Source organism: Pleurodeles waltl, chromosome 7 (genome assembly GCF_031143425.1).
Source record: "Pleurodeles waltl isolate 20211129_DDA chromosome 7, aPleWal1.hap1.20221129, whole genome shotgun sequence".
Classification (NCBI taxonomy): Eukaryota; Metazoa; Chordata; class Amphibia; order Caudata; family Salamandridae; genus Pleurodeles; species Pleurodeles waltl.
The window spans coordinates 433,665,108-433,689,745 of record NC_090446.1 but is presented as its reverse complement, the minus strand read 5'-3'; the positions used below and the strand labels follow the sequence as shown (position 1 = coordinate 433,689,745).

Genomic DNA, 24,638 nt, shown 5'->3' with positions numbered 1-24,638 from the left:
TACAAAGGTAAATTAGATGAGTGTAACACCCTAAAGTGAATTAATATGTGATAAATAAAATAACAAAATGAACTAAATTTCAATCCGGAAATTTCATTAACCAATAAAGGATCCTAAAAAGCAATATTTTTAAATGTCAAATGAATTTCATGTTTTCTACTGGAAAAAGTATATATATAAAAATATATAAGAATGTATACATATATGTATGAAAAGAAATCTAAAATCTCACAAATGGACATAAAGCTCTGCATCCAAGTTATGACCCCAGGGGTTTTCTGTGCCTAGAAGTAAAATCATTTTAGACTCAGTTTGTCTCAAATGCGCAGTTCTGTTCCCTCCCCGGGGATGGGCAGCAATGGTTTTAACACCATAAAATGTTAAAGAGCTGCAATTGCCTTCATGTACGTCCCAAAAGTGTTTAGCTAAGGGGTAAGATGGATCATGATTCTTGATAGCTCTGAGATGTTGTAAGAACCTGACTTTCAATTTATGAATGGTACTACCTACATATTTTTTATGACAACCACATTCAATCACATATACGACGTATTCAGTTTCACATGTGATACGATCTGTTATATCACAGATTTTCCCTTCAAAAGTAGTATATGTGTGAGTATTTTGTGCATATAAACAGGATTTGCAATGTCCACATTTCCAAAAACCAAGACTTTTCTTAGCTAGCCAAGACGAATTAGCTTTGGAACTTTGGAATAGGCTTCTGGTGAGATGGTCACCCAATGATTGAGTTTTACGATATGTTATATGTTGATGAGGACCTATACTGTCCTTTATAGCAGAGTCATGTCTCAAAACATGCCAATTTTTTTGTATGATGTTATTTAGATGTGAATGTTGGGAATTGAATTCCAGAAACGTCTAGGTGAAGATCCATCATTTTGATCTTGATTATTGATGCTACCAGATTTAAAAAGCAGTTTTTCTCTGGACATGTTCAAGACCCTCAAATGGGCATCTTTGAGAATCTTTAAGGGGTACCCTCTCTCCAGAAATCTCTGTGTCATAATAACAATTTCAGTATTAAAGCATTCATCGTTAGAACAAATTCTACGAGCCCGTAAAAATTGACTATATGGAATGCTCCATTTCAAAGCTTTTGGATGGCCGCTATTACCATGCAGAATTGAATTACAGGCTGTTGGTTTGCGGAAGATAGTTGTCTGTAAACTGTCCTTTTGTACAGAAATCTGGACATCAAGAAATTCTATAGTTTGGGCACTATGTTTTAAATCTAAATGAATATTAAACTCGTTGTTATTCAAGATATTAACATATTGTTTGAGGGAACCTTCATCACCATCCCAAATGAGAAAGAGATCATCAATATATTTGACCCATAGTACCACTTGTTCCATATATTTACTATTGGAGTCAGACCAAGCTATCTCTTTCTCCCACCAGCCCATATAAAGGTTAGCGTACGTGGGAGCAAATGAAGCTCCAATCGCAGTCCCTTGTTTCTGCAAATAATATTGGTCGTCAAATAGAAAGGCATTGTGGGTGAGACAGAATCTTAGCATGCTAACTAGCATGTTGGTGTGTTGAAGGAATTCAATTTTACGAGTGCCCAAAAAATGACAACATGCTTGGATACCATACTCATGCTTGATAGAGGTATAAAGTGCAGTCACATCCATGGTTACCAATAAATAATTGGATTGCCATGGAACATTATGGATCTTAGCTAAGAAATCATTGGTATCTCGAAGATAGGAGGGCAATTCAGTGACAAAGGGACATAAGAAGAGGTCCAAAAAACGGGAAGTATTTTCTAATAGGGATGAATTCATGCTGACTATAGGTCGACCAGGGGGATGTTTTGTATTTTTATGAATTTTTGGTAGAAAATAAATACAGGGAGTTCTAGGAAACATGACTTTGAGATAAAGGTATTCATTTTGGTCAATTAGATCAGTGGTGTGCCAGCTATCGAGCATCTCCCAGTAGATGGTTTGATATTCATTGGTAGGATTGGTAGTTAATTTTTGATAATGCTGTTTATTGGAAAGTTGATAATTAGCCTCCTTCATATAGCTATTAATGTCCATAATAACAATATTCCCTCCTTTATCGGAGGGTTTGATGACAATTGTATTGTTGGATTTAAGCTCATTTAGATCTTTCCAATCTGAGGCTGAAAAATTAACTCTCTGAGCTTTTTTCATTTTGATGCTTTTCCAATTATTCCGAAAATGATCAATATCATCAACAACCAATTCATAGAACATATCAATCATATTACCCGTCGGTAATTGAGGATTGAATCTGCTGGAGGGTTTTAACATACTGGCAGTGGTCTGATTTGTAACAAATCCCATATCAGTCAAAATGTTGTTATCTTTACCTGTATCATTACTGGCATCATCTACACAACTTAACTTCCCAATTTCTACTAAGTCAGGTACATCATTGATATGGAACCCAGATAGAGTGTCTACATTTGTGTTGGGACCAGATGTAGTGGCCCGTGTTTTCTTAGAGAAATGTTTCAACAACCGCAACTTGCGTGTGTATTTATACAATTCTATTCTGGTATCAACATAATCCCAGTGATTGTCTGGACAAAAACTTAACCCTAAGTTTAGAATACGTTCTTGATTCAAGGTTAGTTGTACTTTAGAAATATTTACAATGATATTGGGATTGTCAGATCGAAAAGTCCCCTCTAGTCTTGATATTTGTGATTTCCGCCTCTTCCCCCTTCGCGTCTTGAACCTCCTCGACTTCGTCCTCTGCCCCTGTTTGATTGTGGCGTGATTGATTGTAATAGTCTCATTTCCCCGTGAAAATCCAGTTTATTGGCAGAAGCTTCATCAGCTGATGAGCTTAAGTCAGAACTATCTTCTACTATATTGGTTGTTACATTGGAGCTATCCGTTATCGCGATTTTGTCTTGTGCTCTGAGTGTATTATATTTACGAGCAAATGTGTAGATTCTACCTACTTCATAGTCTTTTTTGTCTCTATTAAATTTGGAGGCCTTACGGAGTTTAATTTCATCCTCTTTTTTGGCGATGCGTTCTTCCATCTTCATCAATAGTTGTTGTATCTCTGAGGAATTACCCATTTTTTCTAGTTCTTTAGTTAAAAGTTCAATTTTGTGGGTTTGTTCTTCCATACGTCGTTTTGATTGAATAATCAAAGTGTCCATTAATTTAACTGAACATTCGGATGTATGTACTCTCCATTGTTCCAAGAGATCAGGATCTATATCACCAAGGGTGGGCAATATTAGAATTCTTAGACCTCGTGGCACACGACCGTTTGGTATATATTTGGTCAGCGAGGTCATTTCCCACAATTTTTTCAATTCTAGGATTCTTGCCTTTTCTAATTCAAAGATAATAGTTGCTGCTGTGCGTGTTGATGAATCTGAAGCCGCTGATGTTCCAGAAGCACTATCAAACAAGGTAGTAGCAGCCTGTTCCCACAGGGCTTTCCGATTGGCCATAGTGCATTAAATAATTCAAAAACTAGTAAGTTAAATCCACAAAAATATACCGGATAGCGCAACTGTAGATTCAGGTTTGCCAGTCTATAAATCTGTAAAGTACAGTCATCTATTGAAAGTCAATCCCAATACAAAATTCCAAACGAAAAAGAAAATTCTAAAAAATCCGTTCCGAAAAATAGAATCCTAAAAATGTGAAGTCTAGAGTACCGGACCGTAAATACTGGGACAGCGAGTGTGGAAAAATCAAAAACAAAAAGCACGCCGATATGCCTCAGTGGAATGCACTCTACAAACGTTGGTTGCACGAGCGTAATATACACGATGTAAAGCAGTATGGGTGGATGATTCAAATATGTGACTATAATCGTCCATTCGAGCCGAGCGACGTTGTGTATCCAATAAATGTGTCAGAGCTACCCAGGGCAACGATCCTCCTTACCTCTGAGAGAGATGTAACTCTCTTCGGCAGCTACAACAATCCTGCGGGGGAGCAACAATGTATCCAAACGGCGCGGTGCAGCGTGAAAGTCCTCCTTTGGAAAAGGTCTGGTAAGATTGTATCACGCACACTCCAAGCGGCGTGCTAGCCCTACCGCGAACCAGACATGACGCGGAACAAAAGTATTCAAGAAAACTGGTGCATTATAATCGCACACCAAGGGCTGCACATCATCCAAAATGAGCTCGTAAAATAGTAGAGTCAAAAACCACTTATGAATAATTTCATCGGCTGCTATTTATTGAAAAAGGTTTAAATGCAGGTAAATTCGACCCGCATAAAATGGTAAAAAAGCACAAAAAGGAAATCAATAATGTGCCCACCATGAACAAACACACGCTGTCCCAACCAGATGTCAACGCGTTTCGGCAGAAGCCTTCAACAGGACATTGGCAGACATTTTTACACCCAACTATTTAAACCATATAGTCCTTCTTTGTTGTTGACTGCATAGCTTTTCCTTATATATATATTACACACGTACATGTATATATACATATATAGTTTGTTAGTGTTAAGTTATATTACAATAAAATTATAATTATTTATTTTAAAAATAAAAATTCAACTTATTTAAAAAAATTAAACCTTTTAAATATAAATGTTAAGTTCATTTAATTACACTTATGCAGTAAATGTATATATTTTAAATAATTAAGTATTTAATCATTATTTAATTTCATGAATTACTGAGCTGTACCATTTTATTTGATACGTTTTCGGTTAATAAAAATTATTTTAAATGAATTTAGAATTGCACTAAATTTAACTTTATTCATGTTTCCTATACCTTATCATAGGGAGATATGTGCCCCATTTGCTGAGAGTTCCGTATACATGTCAAAAGTTACTATAGTAAATTTATTCTTAGATGTCACACTGGTTTCGGGGGTGGAGACATGCGATGTCTACACATGTGTACATCTACACAGACTTGATGAAGATGTTTTGATTAATTAAGTTTAATGCTTTGGTAACACTAAGTTAATGATTATTTCATAATTAAAACAAAACTGAATCCAAATTAATATAACTTCTCAAAACTAAATCCAATTATATATGTCTATTTTAAAAGTTTAATTTAATTGTTTTGACATTATTTCCTACGGGGCTTTACATTGCTGCCTCCATTATTTTCTAAGGGAGTGTGTTGCAGTACCTGTGAGTGGCCATGTGACTTACTCCAAGGTTGGAGTAGAGTACATGTATGACGTTTTATGGCCTTTTGGGCTGTAGTAATTTTACAAGAGTAATTTGTGAACTGCAAAATTATTATTCTTTTGTGAATGTGATCATTCGAGTAGATGGATGCAGGCTGACTTTCGTAGTTGGATTCCGTTTGTATTTGCATGTCCCTCATTAAACCTTTCCTTGGGAAAAACCCTCCTGATTTTTCCATACACTGCTCCCATTTAGTAGTAAATATGCTCCGCTTTCCACTGCTCCCACAGGTCGCTACCATATTTAATGCTACTGTTACACTTGGCATCATTGGCATGATCTCCCCTAACCTTTTGCCTCTACTTCGCAGGTTGTTTCGGTGTGCTGGACTCTGTTTCTGCTGTTTTGTTTGCTCTGGACACTTGCTGACCAGTGCTAAAGTGTAAGTGTTCCATGTCTAAATTATATGTGTACATTGGCTTATCCATGATTGGCATATTTGATTTACTATTAAGTCCCTAGTAAAGTGCACTAGAAGTGCCCAGGGTCTGTAAATTAAATGCTACTAGTGGGCCTGCAGCACTGGTTGTGCCACACATATTAGTAGCCCTGTAAACATGACTCAGACCTGCCACTGCAGTGTCTGTTAGAGCAGTTTTAAACTGCCAATTTGACTTGGCAAGTGTACCTACTTGACATGCCGAAATCTTCCCTTTTCATACATGTAAGGCACCCCTAAGGTAGGCCCTATGTAGCCCCATGGGCAGGGTGCAGTGTATGTTAAAGGTGGGACATGTACTTATGTGTTTTACATGTTCTGACAGTGAAATACTGCCAAATTTGTTTTTCACTGTGGAAGGCCTATCGCTCTCATAGGTTCAACATGGGGGCTGCCTTTAAATATGATTAAAACACAGATTCCCTTTGGGAGCAGAGACATGTGGAGTTTGGGGTCTCTGAACTCACACTTTAAAAATAGATCTTTTGGTGAAGTTGGCTTTTAGATTGTATGTTTGAAAATGCCACTTTTAGAAAGTAGACACTTTTTTGCTTAAACCATTCTGTGAATCTTCTTGTTTGTGGAGTCCCTCTCTAAGTCAGCTTGACGGTTGGACTGTTTGCACCTCTCCTCTAGACAGTGACACAAAGGGAGCTGTGATGTAGTCTGCATATCCTGATGGGCCATCTGGGATGAGGGGAGAGGAGGAGTGGTCACTTACACCTGAAAGGACTGTGCCTGCCCTCACACAATGCAGTTTCCAACCCCCTGGTATGTGTCTGGGGGCTGGGCCTGGGCAAGGCAGGATCTTGAAAACAACAGACACTTCTCTTTGAAGTAGGCCTACTTCAAAGGCAGAAAGGGGTATAAGAAGAGCACCAAAAACCCCTGAAAATCAGATTACTTCTGAAACCAAGAGGAAACTCAGCCAAGGAGAAGAGCTAGAGGAGGAGTACTGCCCCTTTGCCTGTGTGCTTTGCTGGGTTGGCCTGCAGTAGCTGCTTCTACTGAGAGAGGACAAAGACTGCCTTTTGTGTGACTTCCCACTGGTGAAGAATCTCCAAGGGCTTGAAACTGAGTTTGCCTCCTGTTGTTGAACTCTCAGGGACAACAAAGACTTCTCTCTGCCAGCTCTTGGGCTTTCTGCTGAGAGTCCTGCCTGCCAAGTGGTGCCCTTATCTGTCTTAAGGCCCTTGAAAGGTGCAGCTGGTGGAAAAGGACAGAAATCCATGCAAAGACCGCCGTGCGGGGAAACTTTCGACGCACCACCCGCCTCGCTGCTGAAAAACAACGCGCTGCCGGCCTCGTGGCTAAAATCAACGCTGCACCTGCATTGAGGCTGGGAGATCGATGCAACGCAGCTGGAGAAAATGAGTTAAACACCCACAGCGGCTGCTGTTAACGACACAAGCCCCAATGCAGCGTGGTTTCCTGACACTGTACAACCGGATTTCGACGCAACATCACTCGGCGTGGGAAATCAACACAAAGCGGGCCCGGACCCGAGGTGCCAGTCTGGATCGATGCATCGCTCTCTTGTGGGAGAAAAGAAACAATGCACGCCGACCCGACTGGAGGAAGAACGACACACAGTCTTGCTTGAGAGTGAGAAATCGACGCATCGCTGGCCTTTTTCGATGCACACTTGCCCGTGCGGCTATATTTTTGACGCTACCAAGGCACTTTTGTGCGCTAACAGCGTTCTCACTGTTTTCTAAAGATTAAGACTCTTATTCTTTTTAAAATTCACATCTTGACTTGTGTATGTTGGATTTTTGTCGTTTTGGTCTTGTTTTGTTTAGATAAATATTATCTATTGTTCTAAACCTGTGTTGTATTATTTTGTAGTGTTTTCACCGAGTTACTGTGTGTGTTGGTACAAATACTTTACACCTTGCTTCTCAAGTTAGGACTGCCTGCTCGTGCCAAGCTACCAAGGGGGTGAGCGGGGGTTAACTGAGGGTGATCCTCCTTTATCCTGACTAAAGTGAGGGTCCTTGCTGGGACAGGGGGTAACCTGATTGCCAACCAAAGACCCAATTTCTAACAGCTATGTAGTAAACTTACATGAGTAGAGCTCTCGCCATGTCAAAAGTACAAAAAGTGGAGATGTAAATCTCCACTTATGTTTGAAAAATTGCATTTTGTAATACATAGGTAGTACTTCTATCGTACTATGTACATACTACAAAATGCAGTCTGTGTCTCTACGGAGCATTACAGAAATAAAATCTCACTTATTTGCATTTTTGAGTTGATTTCTTACATTTGCGTTTTTAAACTGTCTTGAAATTTTTAAAACTATGTTGTTTACCTTTCTGTTGTAGACAATGTAAAAAGTCTTTAACAACTTGTGACACACGACATACATTCTAAACACACTACACACACATAACTAACACTGCAGACTTCCACGTAAACCTTGCCGTGTGTCAGCACATCTACAATACACAAACATGTGCTACAGTCATGTCTAGTCTTTTCAATCTAACATTAAGAGCCATTTTCCATGGCTCACTGGCTAAATAAACTAGAAAGTAAACGTACACGTCTAGAGACCACTAGGCATACATGCTAACTGCATGCAGAAAGAAAGCTATCTTGGAGCCCTAAACACTAAATTGACTCTAAAAAATGTCCTAGAACTCAATAGACATCAGAAGGCCCTGACATGATTAATGAGCACAACTCCACTTCCTTAGTTTGCTGGTTCCTGCTCAACTTCGGAATACCTTGATTACAGTCATCAAAACGCAATAAGAACCAAAATTCTGAGAATTAGGCCCTGATAACGACTGTATGGTATTTCACTCAGCTTTTTACTCAGCGTGATTCAGAGTGGGGTCAGTATTCCTGTACTCAGGACTTCTGGGTGTAGGAACGCCAGATCAAATGTTTCCAGGCAGCCAAGCCTCACCCAACCTTATTTTCTGTTGTGAGGGGTTGGGGGCAGGGGGTGGTGGGTAAAGTCGTACAAGGCACTGGGGGGGTTTGGGGCAGGGGGTCGTGGTGTTGGGGGGGGGGGGGTAAGACATACGAGGCACCTGCCAGAACTTACCTTTTCCTTCCCACTACTATTCCCCACACACCCCTGCTCTCCACCACAGCCTAGGGCAGAAGCACAAGCTTACACTATGCTTAGAGCAGGTAGTAAATGGGTAGAAATGTGTGTTAAATTCCACAGAATTGGGAATTTCGTTTAGTTTTACAACCGGAAATCCAGCCCCATATGGTAATTGCCCATTATTCAATGGGACTTAACTTGTTGCATGGTACTAGAATTGATTTCCTACACAATAACAGTAAATCTGGATGTGAGTTTACTACCTGCCACTACCGCGCAACTTAGAATCAGGGCCTTATTGCCTAATTCAAGTTTTATCCTACTTGTTTTTATTCCATTGCAAAGTCTACATATTTTCCTTTGCCTAACCTAGAAGTTTATGTATTTAATTTGTTTCTGTATTGCGATTTATTGAATTGGAGATGACACGATTTATTTTACACTCCTTTTGAGACTTGATCCTTCATAATCCTAGGAACAGCACTCACGCTCTGACCCACTCTACCGATGGAAGGTACACGTTTGTGATTTGAACACAGTGGGTCAGATCTAAATTATGGATAGGGTTCAGTGCACTGCACTTCTCCACTCCTACATTTTTTTAATGCTAAAAGGCATTAAGCATGCACAAGATCTCTACCCCTCCATGTACTCACCGAGGCCCTCGAGTGGTCTCTTTCACATGGCTGTTGAGATGAAGGTTTTCTCGGATGATCTGCTCTACTCTTGGACTTGTATATGTGAGATGACAAGGTAGCTGCTCCTCGGGCTGTGGGAAATAAAAAACAAGTTTAAACAAAGGAAACGCTAATACAGAGATGTAGATGTGTTCCTTCATAAACAAGATTTGAGGCCACTCTCACCACCAACAACATTCAGGGCCCTCTGTGACCACCTCCTTTAAGATGGAATAATGGACCTACTCCAAAAACACCTCTGTAGCATTGCCACTTCACAAGCAGCATTCTGCACTACTGTCCCATCACTAAAGCTTCAGAATTACATCTCATCAAGACACAGGAACCTTACTACAATATCACTTCACATACAGCGACCAGTGCAAGTACTCATTCATATAGGATACCTGGTGGCACTGCAAGCCAACATGTTACTATTAAGCACTGCCCCTATCACGCAGTACTATCTGCCACCTTAATCTCAAACAATATCTTCCACATAAGCGTCTCCACAAAGATCACAGCACATCTATGGCTCTTCACAAAGGGGTGTTTCTGTGCCACCAGGTACTCATCTCTGCCCTTAAAGAGCTGCCTTTTTGTCACTGTTCCCTCTGTGCCACAGATTGTTTGTGCACCAGATTGTGTACCATTTGTCATTCACACAAATAAGTCTGCCCCGTAGCTACTAAATCTTCTCTGCTTATATTCCTTCATGCACAATTATATTCTACTGTATTGCACCGTTTATATAGCGCTTGGTATCCCTATGTCAGGTGCTAAAGTACTTGCCTACATGGGTGGCATGCAAACTGTGCAGTGTGTGTTTAGAAGGATACTGCCTTTGTTTTGACCCGACGTGGGAAATGTTTCAATGTTGTGTGATGACCACCAAGGTGCAGTTATCGGATTATGGGTCACAGCTTGTAGCAGAGTGGTGGATCATGATGAAGTGTGAGAGAAAGATAAGCAATTTTATGGTTTTCAGTATGTAGGAGGCTGGCCTGGTTTGCAGTTGGTTCCTAAGGTACTTACACCTTATACCAGGTCCAGTTATCCCTTATTAGTGAAATGTAGGCAGTGTTCAAAAGCCAGGCTGTCTAGAGGTAGCTGTAGGCAGAGCAGCCAAGGCTGAACTAGGAGACATGCAAAGCTCTTGCAGTACCACTGTAGTCACACAGTACTCACACACAATAAAGACAATACTCAGTGTTACTAAAAATAAAGGTACTTTATTTTAGTGACACAAGGCCAAAAATGTCTTGGAGGGTATACTCCCTTAGGCCGTAAGTATAATTCACAAAATATACACTCGGTAACCAAAATCAGGTAAGTAAACAGTCATAAAATAGTGCAAACAGTGAAAATCACCATAGGCTATATTGAACCTAGAGGGAACACAAACTATATACTAAAATGGTGGAATGCGAATGTAGGTTTCCCACCTAGGCAAGAGTAGCGTGTAGAGGGGCGCTGGGAGTGTATGAAAACACCAAAGGTGAGTAAAGTACCCCGCCCCAGAGCCCAGGAAAGCAGGAGTAAAGTACAGCAAGTTTCCTTTGAACACACTAGGAGTCGTGGTAAAGGATTATGCCAAAACCAAGCAAGACTGCAGGATGCCAACGATGGACCTGAAGACCTGTGGAGAGAGTAGACCAAGTCCAAGAACAGCTGAAGAGCCCAGGAGTAACAGGAGCCCCTGCTAACCCGGATGAAGGTGCAAAAGTGGATTCTCCAGTTAGAAGAAGTCAGAAATGCACCTAACGAGCAGATGGATGCAGGCTGGCTTTCGTCATTGGATTCCGCCAACAAGCCTTGGCTCACGCAAAACAAGGGTTTGGCTGGAAAAGGTGCTACCTGGTGGACCCAGGAGGGACCTGGAGGTCTCAATTCGGACTGAGGAGACAGAGGGGCTCTCAGCACTTCAGAGAGCCCTCGGAAGACCAGGTAGCGCCCACAGGAGTCCCAGGTCACGAGAACAAAGGAGTTGCAAATCGCAGTACTACACAAAGGGATCCCACGCCGCTGGAAAACAACTCAGAGAGCTGAGCGTTGCAGGATAGAGTGCTGGGGACATGGGCTATGCTGTGCACGAAGGATTCCTTGGAAAACTGCACAGAAGCCCTAGGAGCTGCAAAACACAGGGTGCACAGGTGTATTGTCTGGCTTGGGGAGGCAAGCTCTTACCTCCACCAAATTTGGACAGCTGGACCTTTGGACAGTCAGGGTCACTTAAGTCCACCACATGTGTTCCAGGATCCACGCTCGTCGTCGGGAGAGGGGACCCAGAGTACCGGTCATCGCTGCAGAGAGCTGCCTGCTGAAGCAGGGAAGTGACTCCGTCACTCCACAGGAGATTCCTTCGGTCCTTCTTGTGCAGCATAAAGACAGGCAGTTCTCGGAGCGTACACAACCTGGAAACTGTTGCAGCTGCTGGCAGGAGCTGAAGTTACAGAGTTGCAGTAGCCTTCTTGGATACTTTGTTGCAGTTGTAGAGTTCCTGGAGCAGTTCTGCAGTTGATCCAATGGTAGAAGGTGAAGCAGAGGTTGCAGAGGATTCCTGCTGGAGTCTTGCAAAACTGAATCTGAGGAAACACCCAGAGGAGAGACCATAAATAGCCCTGAGAGGGGGATTGGTCATCTAACCAGGTAACCACCTATCAGGAGGGGTCTCTGACGTCATCTGCTGGCACTGGCAACTCAGAGGCTCCCAGGGTTCCCTGACCATCCTGAAAACAAGATGGCAAAGTCCAGGGACACTCTGGAGGAGCTCTGGGCACCACCCCTGGGGTGGTGATGAACAGGGGAGTGGTCACTCCCCTTTCCTTTGTCCAGTTTCACGCCAGAGCAGGGACTGGGGGTCTCTGAACGGTGTAGACTGGATTATGCAATGAGGGCACCATTTGTGCCCTTTAAAGCACTTCCAGAGGCTCTGGGAGGATATCCCTCCCATGCCTGTAACACCTATTTCCAAAGGGATAGGGTGTGACACCTCTGTCCCAAAGGAATTGCATTGTTCTCAATCCTAGACACCTTACATGGCCATATTCGGGGTTACCATTGTGAAGCTACATTTATGTATTGATCTATATGTAGTACATACTTAGAATGGCGTCCCCACACTCACGAAGTCCAGGAAATTGGTCCTGGACAACGTGGGGGCACCTCTGCTAGTGCAGGTGTGCCCTCAAACACAATAACTTTACACCTAGCCTTCAGGAACTGAAGGTTAGACATATAGGTGGCTTATGAGTTACCTGATGCAGTGAAAATGGCTGTGAAATAGTGCTTAAACTATTTCACTCAGGCTGCAACGGCAGTCCTGAAGAAGTGTTTGTATGAGCTCCTTATGGGTGGAAAAAAAAATGCTGCAACCCCTAAGGATCTCCTGAAACCCCAATGCCCTGGGTACCTAGGTACCATATACTAGGGACTTATAAGGGGGGTCCAGTATACCAATCTGAGGTGGAATATGGAGTCACTAGACTATAGTGACAAATTTAGAAACAGAGAGAGCATGAGCACTGGAGTTCTGGTTACATAGTCATGCATAATGCCAATACAATAAAACATACTGACATATAGGCCACAAACTATGAGCACTGGGGGCCTGACTAGCAGGATCCAAGAGATACAGTAAAACACACTGACAAACAGGCAGAAATTGGGGGTAACATGCCAAGAAAGATGGTACTTTCCTACACAGTATGCTTGCAGCTTTGAACAGATTTGTAGATTCCTTTATAGTATTTCTTATGTTTATAATCTGCTTAGCTTTTTACTGCACTGGGTTCATTGTGAGATGCAAAGAAGAGGTCAGAGTGTTTATATATTGGGGACCCGCAGTGGTGGACTGTATTGAGGTCCTCCAAACTGTCCAGCAGTGCGTGACCAATCATGTCAGTTATTTCATGCTTGTTTATCTGGTGGGGTCAGTTGTTTTGACTGTACAGTACAAGTGATGGACAACCTTCGTAGCAGATGAGTCTTATGTGAATGTAAGAGGTAGAAGTTATATTTTGCTGCTGAGTACTGCGTATTATGGACTTAGTATTATTGTGGGCCATGAATGTGGTATTTGCAAATATATACCTTCTTTATTGATAATCAGAAACACACCCTTAATTCACACACGTACCAAAGAATGTATCTGCTAGGAAACTAGACAACCCATTACATTTGAAATTAGTTACCTTCTAGTACAAAAAAAGGAAGCAGTCTTGGCATGCAAAAGGAAACACAAGTGTCACATAATGCCTATATAGATAGTACAAAATCTTAATTTATATTTGTGCATCGCATTGCCAGCAGAGAATAATATACACAATCATTTATCAATTACCTCCTCGCAAGGAGAGTCCTAAATTACCTTGGCTTTCTTCAGGGCGTTTACCCTCTGAGCGTACAACTCCTCACATTTCTAATGTAATCCACTTTCGTTATCCAGCTCTCAAATATGAAAGGAAGAGGGCATTTCCCCCTTTGGAAAATAAGCGATTTAGCAATTAATGACCCAATCTTAGATAACATGAGGCAGGAGGGATTTGCCCCAGCTAGCGAAGTTGATTCTCCCCTTAATATATTATGAAATTGAGGTAAAAAGCCTAACGAGCAGTTGATTCATGTCAGTGCAAATATAATATACAAGTTTCCCAGCCCTGTCAGCTTGTTCACAAAATGCCGAACATCTGATATAAACCCAAAGATGGCCATGGATTGGAAGGAAAGAAAAAAGCAAGATACCGCAAGATATGAACATTATCTGCCATCACCTTCTCCCAAGATTTTATCTGCCCAGCTAATGCATTTTGTTCAAAAGTAGAATAACCTGCTTTCTTCCATTTCTTTATAGTGTTATGTTGGCGGGATAAGCTTAATAGCCCACATTCTTTCAAAGGCATTGAAAAGTGCATCAAGCATACTTGTGTGAACTTGTGAGCGTTTGGGAAACTTCGGAATTTTGAGAAAGGCTGGTAACTGAGGTCCAACTTCAACCAGCATCTTCTGTGGATAAAAGCAGCTTGCAGAGAAGCTATCCGAGATAGCACGATTCAACTAATCAAAAAAAGCGGCTTGATAGTATTTCCACACATTGGGGAGCACCAGACCACCATCCTTAGCCGATAGCTGAAGACTAGAAAGTTTAGTGTGGGGTTTCTGCCCTTGCCATATCAAGTAATTGAGCATTTGATCGACCTCCATAAAAAATGATTGCCTACCTATAATCATTACATTTGAGAAAGCAAAAACGAATAGTGGAAGGATCAATATCTTGACTATTGCTACCCATCCAATGATGGGCAATGGTAAGATGTGCCAACTACGTAACATTGCACGTACCTTACTAAGAATAGCAGTATAATTTAATTTGAACAAATCCAACAAGATGAGAGAGACGAAAATCCCCAAGTACCTTATAGGGCAAGTTATCCAAAAGCTCCATGGCATATCTGTAGGAGGCTGGCCTGGTTTGTAGTGGGTACCTTGGGTACTTACACCTTATACCAGGTCCAGTTATCCCTTATTAGTGAAATGTAGTAGTGTTCTGGCAGTTTAGGCTGATAGACGTAGCTATAGCAGAGCAGCTTAGGCTGAACTAGGAGACATGCAAAGCTCCTGCAAGATCACTTATAGTTACACAGTATTTATACAGAAGTAAAGACAATACTCAGTGTTATCAAAAATAAAGGTATTTATTTGGGTGACACAGTACCAAAAATATCTTAGAAGCAATACTCCTTCTGGAGGTAAGTATTATACACTAGACATCAAAATTAGACAAGTAAATAGTCATAGAACAATGCAAACAATAGGAAATGCCATTGAATGCAATGGGAGAAAATAGGTCTATGGACAACACAAACCATATACTAAAATAGTGGAATGCAAATCACAAATTCCACTCTAGACAAGTGTAGTGTGTGCAGAATCGCTGGGAGAGTAAGAATACAGTAAAGGTAAGTAAATAACCCCACCCCAGAGCCCAGAGAAGCAGGAGTAAAGTACTGCAAGTTTTCCTAGGACACACACCACCTAATTTTGGGGATTTTGCAGCAACCAACCAAGTCTGCAAAGAACAGCTGCTGGATTATTGGACCTGAAGACCTGCAAAGGAAGGGGACCAAGTCCAGAAGTTGAAAGAAGTTCCAGGAAGGACAGGAGCCCCTGCCAACCCAGAAGAGGGTGCAAAAGAAGAGTCCCCAGTTAGTCGAAGACTGCAGAAATGCACCCTAGGAAGATGCCAGCGGGTTCCTGAGTGATGCAAAAGATGTTCCACGGCGTGAAGATCGTTGCAGATGAGATTTCGTGTTGTAAGGTGCCAACAAGCCTTTGCTACGACAAAAGTGTGTTTGGCGTCAAAATGGTGCTGGCTTGACCTAGAAGGGACCTGGGGGCGTCAACTCTGTGTGAGGAGGAAGAGGGGGCTCTCAGCACTTTAGAAAGCCCTCAGGATGCCAGCCAGGACCCCCAGGAGCCGCAGGACCCGGGTTTAAAGGAGGTGCAAAATGCGGTTGAGGCAGCACAACAAAAGAAGGCCCCAATCCGCAGGAGAACAACTCAGCGAGTTGAGCATCACAGGATGGAGTGCTGGGCACCTGGGCCAGCCTGTGCAAAAAGGAATTTTGCAAAGAGTACACAGAGGCTTCAGGAGGCGAGGAAGACGCAGTACACAGGGGTACTGTGGCTCTCGGGGAAGGCAAGGTCTTACCTCCTCCAAATTGCGACAGTAGGACCTCAGGACAGTCTATGTCGATGATGTCCGGCCTCTGTGTCCTTAGGAGCACACTCGTCACTGTGAGAGGAGTCCCAAGGTACCGGTCGTCGTCTTGGAAGGTTCCTCCTTGGAGCAGGGTAGTGACTCCGTCACTCCACGGGAGATTTCTTCAGTCCTTCTGGTGCAGAATGAAGACATGGAGTCCCCAGAGCGTGCACACCATGGAAACTGTTGCAGTTGCTGACTTGGAGCTGAGATTGCTGAAGAAAAGTGTCTCTTGTAGACACTTTGTTGCAGTTACAGCGTTTCTTGGAGCAGGCTGCGGTTGATCTGAGGTCAGAAGAGTCTGAAGTTGCTGCAGAGGATTCCTGAAGGAAACTTGCAAGCAGAATCTGAAGAGAACCCACAGGAGAGACCCTAAATAGCCCCAAGAGGGGGATTGGCTACCATATCAGCTAAGGACCTATCAGGAGGGGTCTCTGACGTCATCTGCTGGCACTGGCCACTCAGAGCCCTCCAGAGTGCCCCCACACATTGCAAAGCAAGATGGCTGAAGTCTAGGACACACTGGAGGAGCTCTGGGCACCACCCCTGGGGAGGTGATGTTAAGGGGAGTGGTCACTCCCATTTCCTTTGTCCAGTTTCACGCCAGAGCAGGGGAGAAGGGGTCCCTGAACCGGTGTAGATTGGTTTAATGCAAGGAGGGCACCATCTGTGCCCTTCAAAGCATTTTCAGAGGCTGGGGGAGGCTACCCCTCCCAGCCTCTAACACCTATTTCCAAAGGGAGAGAGTGTAACACCCTGCTCTCAGAGGAAATGTTTTGTTCTGCCTTCCTGGGACTGGGCTGCCCAGACCCAGGAGGGCAGAACCCTGTCTGTGGAAGCCTCAGAGAGCTGGTTTGGCAGTACTGGGTGCCCATGGTGGAGCCCCCAGGATCCATGGAATTGGCTCCCTAATACCAGATTTGGAATGGGGGGGACAGTTCCATGATCTTAGACATGTTACATGGTCATATTCGGAGTTACCATTGTGAAGCTACATATAGGTATTGACCTGTATGTAGTGCACGCGTGTAATGGCATTCCTGCACTCACAAAGTCCGGGGAAATGGCCCTGAACTATGTGGGAGCATCTTTGCTAGTGTAAGGATGCCCTCACACTTAGTAACCTTGCACCTAACCTTCAGCAAGTGATGGTTAGACATATAGGTGACTTATAAGTTACTTAAGTGCAGTGAAAATGGCTGTGAAATAGTGTGTGCACTATTTCACGCAGGCTGTAATGGCAGTCCTCTGTAAGGGTTTGTCTGAGCTCCCTATGGGTGGCACAAGAAATGCTGCAGCCCATATGGATCTCCTGGAACCCCAATGACCTGGCTACCTAGGTACCATATACTAGGGACTTATAAGGGGGGTCCAGTATGCCAATTGAAATTGATAAATGAAGTCACTGGCCTACAGTGCCAAATTTAAAAGCAGAGAGAGGATAAGCACTGAGGTTCTGATTAGCAGAGCCCAGTGACACAGTTAGGCACTACACAGGCATACACCTTAGGCCATAAATTATGAGCACTGGGGTCCTGACCAGCAGGATCCCAGTGAGACAGTCAAAAACATACATGTGAAAAATGGGGGTAACATGCCAAGGAAGATGGTACTTTCCTACAATATCTATAGGAAGAATTAAAAGTTGCCAGCGATATAAGAGCACCTCGTAGCCTGGTTGAACTTATAACCTCCAATATCCGAAAAGGATTGTATTTTACGAAAGGTTTTTGTAAGCATTGCTGGTTGTTCCTTTTACAAAAAGAATGATATATTCAATGAATAATTAACGTTTTGAGGCACCAGGAAATGGGGGCCGGATCTTTAGGTCTTGCCTAAAGGCCACCGCCAAAGGTTCGACAAAGAGAACAAACAATACTGGTGACATCGGACAGCACTGACATGTGCCTTTAAATATAGGGATGGTACCTGCTGTCTAAGAATTTACCACAATTTTTGCCTGTGCCTTGGCATATAAATTTCGTAGCAGCTCTATAAATTTCTAAAGAAATCCAAAGCGAATAACACTTCCTACTGTACACAATTGAAAGCCTTCTTGGCATCTAGCATCATCATTTCTGCTGCTATATTGGTGGCTGAATAGTAATCTATTGCCTGTACAAGAAAGTTTGTATTTATTGCCATGGATCTTCCTGGTAAAAAGTCATTTTGGTCGCCATGAATCACTGACGATACAGCAGGGGCCAGCCTTAATGTCATGATTTTAGCAAAGAGTTTAGAATCTGAATTCAAGAGGCTTATAGGGTGGTGTGAACTGGGCTGTTCCGGAGGTCTATCTTTCTTAAGGAAGCTAACTATCACTGCATCTGTAGATCCCTTTGAAATTTCGACCTCATCCAATAATTCATCAAATAGCGTCACTAGAAAATCGACAAACTGTACAAACAATATTTTATAGAATTCCAACGGTAAGCCGTTGTTGCTGCGGTGTTAGGAAGGAGTTTAATTGCTTCACTAATTTCTGCCCAAGTAGTAGGAGCTTCTATCCCTTTATGCAATTCATCCTCCAAAAGAGGTGTTTAATCAGGTTCAAAAAGGCTTTAATTCCATTGGGGCGAGGAGGGATCCTTGCTCCCAGGGTTATAAAGTTCTGCGTAATTATTTAAAAACACCCTACCTATCTGGTCTATGTCTATCACAATGCAGTTCCGCTTCACATAAGAAGTTGCTCTGATGGCCCCCTGATTGCATCTCTTTTTTAATCGACCAGGCTAAAAAGTGTCCCGCATGTTCGCTTTCTTTATAAAATCTCAGTTACTGAGGCTAACATGGTTGTAACCCAGACCTCTTGCGCTAGTAGAGATTTATCTAAAGACCATTGTGGCCTTTCCTTCAGAGAGCTGTTCGTTGGAAAATCTACATATGGAACAAAATTATCTGAAAACTGAATGTGTGCCCACCTCTTGTGTAGAACTTTCATCTTCGACTGTTTAACCATAGCAGCTGGAACACCAAGGTTCTGAATACAGTTAACCATACTTCTTACATTCTTTGCGTCGTTGTGCTAAAAATATAGACTTATAGGAAAATATCTAGAAAGAAAGGTTTCTGAAGTCTGGTATGCTATTCCGCTTTATTTATTTTTTGAAAATTTATTTTGGCATTTATTAGGAGTAACATCAAACAAACACATCGGGGAGGTCATAAGCATGTATCATGAACAAATTCAAAATAGGAAACAGAGTCTTAAATCCAACAGACTCATAACACGCTGAGGAGGCAGTCGGCGTCATAAATCACAATTATTATCCAAAACTCATCATTGCGACCCCCGATGTGCAGAAGAAACAACATGAGATAGACTACCTCAAAGGGAAGTGAAAGACGGAGAGGAAAAAAAGACAGACGGAGAGGAAGGGGAGAATATAGTGCAGAAGAGGTGAGAGGAGATATGGGGCGCACAGACATCTGAACAGCCACACATATGAAGCCAGCGATTAAGTAGCTCAACAGTGGGGTATAGCTACTGCGTAATTCCTCAGGGTGCTAAGGCGGAATGGTCAGTGAACAGGTCTCTAAAAAAGGAGCACAGAGGGGCCCATATATCTCGTGGTCGGGATCCCTACGGCATTAGGTCCCAATAAATCATTAATTGGTCCTGACAATATGAAGCATCATGCAACCATTCAGAACAACTAGGAGTCCGCCGCCTCCCCCAGCACATCGCAAGCCTGCGTTTTGCCAGAAGCAGCAACAGTCCGATCAATCCCCTGTGCGTGGCTGGGAGCCCCTCAGCACACACCAAAAGGGCAAGCCTAGGGGTTTGCGGTAGCTGAGTCTCAGTCATCTCCTTAATCACCAGCAGCACCTCTGACCAATAAACATGCAGCGTCGGGCAGCTCCACGCCAGATGCACAAAGTCTGCATCAGGGGTCATACATCTCTCACAATGCGCATCAGTCCATATTCCTCAGCCTAAGGGTCGTATAATATAAACGATGTCAAAAATTGAAGTGAATGAGATTCAGTCTGTAATTAGGGGACAACAGACGCATATGCGCGCAGCAGGGTCGCCACTCTTCATCGGAAATGGGTTCACCCAAGTCCACCTCCCAGTGGGCCCTGGCTTTAACCTCCATCCCATCCGCTTTGTGAGGCATACATACATGCATACAACTTAGTTATAAGCCTGCGCGGGGACTACGCCTGGTAGGTAAGCTCCAGTGCTCTACACGCCGTAGGCATTTCAGGAAAGCAAGGGTAATGCCATCCAGCATAGCACGGATTCCAAGAAAGAATAGTCTGTGTAGCGCAGTAGCGTGTGCGGCACCAAGCGCAGCTTCCGGTGTAATAAATCGCTCATCAGGGAACCAAGATGGTATGCTTTACCTCTGATGCCGTTAGTCAGGATATGTTCCTTGATCTGAAATCTCCCAAATTCACCACTATTGTCTGAAGGTATTTTGCATTAGGAAGTTAAACCACAGGTATGCAGTGGGCACATGTAATTGTTAAGTCTATCTTTTGTGCAGCGGCCTTGTGATATACTTGGAGGTGTGGTTGATTACCATGTAGATCACCCATCATGCTCTGTGGCTGAAGGCTGTTCCTGGCTTGGTGACGATGGCGCTAAGATGGCGGGCGAGCCATGCACGTTCCATCTAGCTTTTTGTACCAGGGTGGAGGAGTCCCCCAGCAATGTGATCACCGTTTATCATCAAAGTTCTTGTTGTCTTCCGCTGCACCACCATAGCCAGCCTGAGTAGCCTCATGGGGCAAGACAGACAGGACCTTCCCGGCCTCAGGGGTTGTTTTGGGTGCCAGAAGGTGCATCTGTAGCTGTGCGGAGGTTGACTGTTGCGTAAATCATCTTCCTCTGCTACATGATAAGTACTCATTTCATAGAAGCGAACCCTGTAACTTGTGTACACATACAGTCATTTGCGTTTACTTGAAATTGACTACACATTTCCAAGAAAGTGCGTGACGCTTGGCTGCTTGCGTTACAGTCTTAAAAGGAAGCATGGTTAAAAGGAGGGACAAAGGAAGGGGAAAGGAACAGATATGGTGGCAGCATGCACAGGGCAAGTGAATGAGCTCCTAGCAGAAATGTTGGTGTCTTATGGACATTTCTTGGCAGTTCACCAACCACTGGCAGTACCAGGAATCAAGTGACAGTGATTGGAATTTCATAAACAAACAGCTAAAGTGTTTGGCAACCTTAGCGCTCCATGGCAGGGGCAGGAGGATCCCCTGCAGGAGGAGGGGCTTGTGGATTGCAGCAGAAGTGGCCTGTGCAGTCACAAGTGCTGCTTGCGGCTTCTACGAGAATCCTCCTGCGTGACGCTTATGAATGATGAAGAGGCTGTCAAGAGACGTAACAGCTAAGAGTTGCCCTGCTATAAATCCAGTGTGCAGCACAAAGCATCATAGCCACACTTTTTCTGCAAGAGGAACTCGGTCCAAATTGTTTGATACAGAATCTAAGTGCTTTTCCCCTGACAGAGTAAATGAGAAGGGATCCTGTCCATAAAAAGTTATGGCAGCTTTTGAATGCATATGGAGAGAAGAGGTGTGCAGCAAGGAACCCCAGCCATCCATGGATCACAAAATTAGTGGAGTGGTGTCTCCAGACGTGCCTCGCTCGGACTCGCTAACAGCCAGTTGGGCTAACTCAGGATACCCTAGGTGCAGGAAAGTAGGGGTCAAGCCAATTACCCAACAGCACAGTAGGGATTGAGCAAATACAATCATTCCCCTTATTTTCCAGCACCAGTGCCAAGGAGCAACACAAGGAAGATGGTTATGTGTTAGCCGATGACAGTTCAACATTAGAAGTTCAGGGGGAAAACAGTTGTTCCGAGTTCTGCAACGATTGCCCCTCTGTCGCCGATTATATGGGAAGGCGTACGGGCAAGAGATACAGCCGCCACCGGAACACCAGCTTTAGCTTTGAAGCCTCATATTTCAAGCGCAAGGACATATGTTTGGGGTTTATGAGTCCCAAGAGGTGTCAACAAATTAGCTTCTTCAGCGGATCTTAGAGCAATTAAAAGAAAGGTCAGTCTCCTAAGAGGAGGCGTATAAAAAGACAGCAACAATATGCATCAGCTCACCAAACGAATTTCGGACGTGGAGCAGCCAGTCTCCGACCTTGAAGATGCCAAGCTGTGTCACGAAGCCCAGGTGGATAAATTACAAGCCGAACTGACAGAGCTGATAGAGCTGAGGCTGAAGGTTGAAGGCACAGAAAACAGATCATGGCGGTCTAATTTGAGATTTACAGGCATACCTGGGGGGCACAAGAATGGCCAGTCAGTTGTTGCCTAGTATCAGATCTCATTCTAAACAACAAACACATACCTATACAATGCTAACAGAGTCCCTAAATTCTGATTCCATCTTATTTAGGCCTTGACTCTAGCTCTTTTGGAAGCCGCCATCTTCCCTCTCTCAAACAACAGAAGTTGCCATTGTTCACGATTTATGCAGTCATTGTCATGTCTGCTATCAGACGTAGAAGTCACCTGACCGAATCTTACTAAGAACTGTGAAAGCATCAAGCCCTTCGATCGATGACAGATACAATCATCAATGCAACATTTTTCTGGGTCAGATGTCTACTTTATACTATGTCAAGCTTGATCAAGAGCATATATGACATATAGCCAAAATAATATAGTCTGAATTGACATCCCTTTACCTTATATGTTCATAGGGAAATGTGTAGGAATCATTCCTTTATGCACATAATCTATTTCAGACATTCTTAAACTCATGTCAGAAATTCCAATTTCTGATGAGGTTTAGTATGTAAAGATGACCACTTGCCAGGAGAGGTCCTTCACCCAGAGTATAGCCTGATAGTCTGCCAGAGACTTCTCACCTACTGCCGGCACACTTCGCAGATGCTAGAACTCGCCTGAAGGACGGACAAGTTACTTATCTTTGGTAATGCCTTTCCTGGTAGAGCCTATATCTAACTGAAGATTCCTTACCTTTGAATTCTCCCCAGGTGTCAGACTAGATCTGGTAGATTTTCATGAGCAGTACCCCTGTGCGTTGGTAGGAGTCATCGACTGGCTCTGTGTTCTGTGTTATGACAGCGCCGATCCTACACAGGCGCCACCCTGGCGCCCTGACGTCAGTTTCTTTTCACAACTTTCCACACTGGATGTGCAGAGCCATAATCGTGCGTCCAAATTAAGGCCCTGAAAGGGGAGCCCCTACCCCTAGAAATCAGTTCCCAGAGTGGGGAGGAAAGGTGGGTTGGAAAGGAATCTGCAGCTATAGTCTCTTCCAGAGAAAGTGTTACCGAAGATAAGTAACCTGTCCATCTGATATAGATTTCTAGCTGCAGATTCCTTACCAATCCAGAGGTAGGTCTGTGAACCAAGTTCCAACTAGAAAGTCCTGAAGGACCAAATGGGCAAAAAGCCCTTTACTACAGACCCGACTGTCCAATAGTGTTTAGTAAACATGTGCAGAGATGCCCAAGTTGCAGCCTGACAGAGATCAGGAACTGGAACTCCATGTGCAAATGCAGTGGTTGCAGCTTTAGCTTGGGTAGAATGAGCACGGATACCCTCAGGGGGTTGCGTTCTGGCCAGTGTGTAGCAGAGCTTTATTTCCACCCACAATCCAGGTAGAACGACAGCAATATTTTTGGGTCCAAGCGGAAAAGTCTCTCCTCTTTCTTAGAAGGATGTTGGGGTGTGTAAATAGTAGGCAAAGTGATGGACTGGCATATATGAAAGAGCGTGAACATTGTTGGCAGGAAAGAGGCAGTAGCGCAAGTCACCACTTTGCTAGGATAGATAGAAATGTAGGGCTGCTTAGATGACAATGCCTGCAACTTACTCACCCTGTTGGCAGATCTGATCGTTACAAGGAAGGCAGTTTTCAAAGTGAGAAGCCAGAATGGACAATTGTGGAGAGGCTCAAAAGGAGCGCACATCAGAAAGGTCAAAACCAAATTCAGATCCCCTTAGATCATTATGAATGGGGATGGAGGTAAAAGATGTGTAAGACCTTTGAGGATCTTAAGTTGATCAGGCAACCCTAAAAAAGCAGAAACAGCAGACAAATATCCCTTAAGAGCACCCAGAGCAGAGCCCTGCTGGGGGGTCAACAGACTTTTTGGTGCACCATGCCACAAATTTCGTCCAACGATAGGTGTATACCGTTTTGGTGGAGGGAAGCCTGGCAGCTAAGATGACGTTACAGACTTTGGAAAAAAGGTCAAAAGCTGTCAACTGCAACTGCTCAATCTCCACTCAAGAAGGCGGAGACTGTGACAGCAGATTTTCCCCAAGGGGCAGTCTGATCGGAAGATTGATGGACATGCTCAGCAGCTCGGGATACCAGACTCTCTGTGCCCAGTCCAGGGCCACAAGGATTTCCTGGGCCCAGTCGTTCCTGATCTTCTTGAGAAATATGTGTGAGAGTGATATGGGCAGAAAGGCGTATAGAAGGCCTGAACTCCACTCAAGATGAAAAACGTTGCAGAGAGATTGCCACCTTGGAAACGTCAAAGCGC

At 43.5% G+C, this 24,638-nt stretch overlaps 1 protein-coding gene across 11 annotated transcripts in view; it reads right to left on the bottom strand.

The window, feature by feature from the left end:
- The window catches only part of MTO1 (mitochondrial tRNA translation optimization 1), a 1,525,874-nt gene that overhangs the window by 1,150,700 nt on the left and 350,536 nt on the right, over nt 1–24,638 (bottom strand). For all 11 annotated transcript variants that reach the window (XR_011205509.1, XR_011205508.1, XM_069243966.1 and 8 more), the window contains one exon: nt 9,358–9,470. Coding sequence is in view for 9 of the 11 variants with exons in the window: in XM_069243966.1 (XP_069100067.1) it covers nt 9,358–9,470 (113 nt within the window). In the remaining 2 variants the exon portion in view is untranslated. The remainder of the gene's footprint in view (nt 1–9,357; nt 9,471–24,638) is intronic.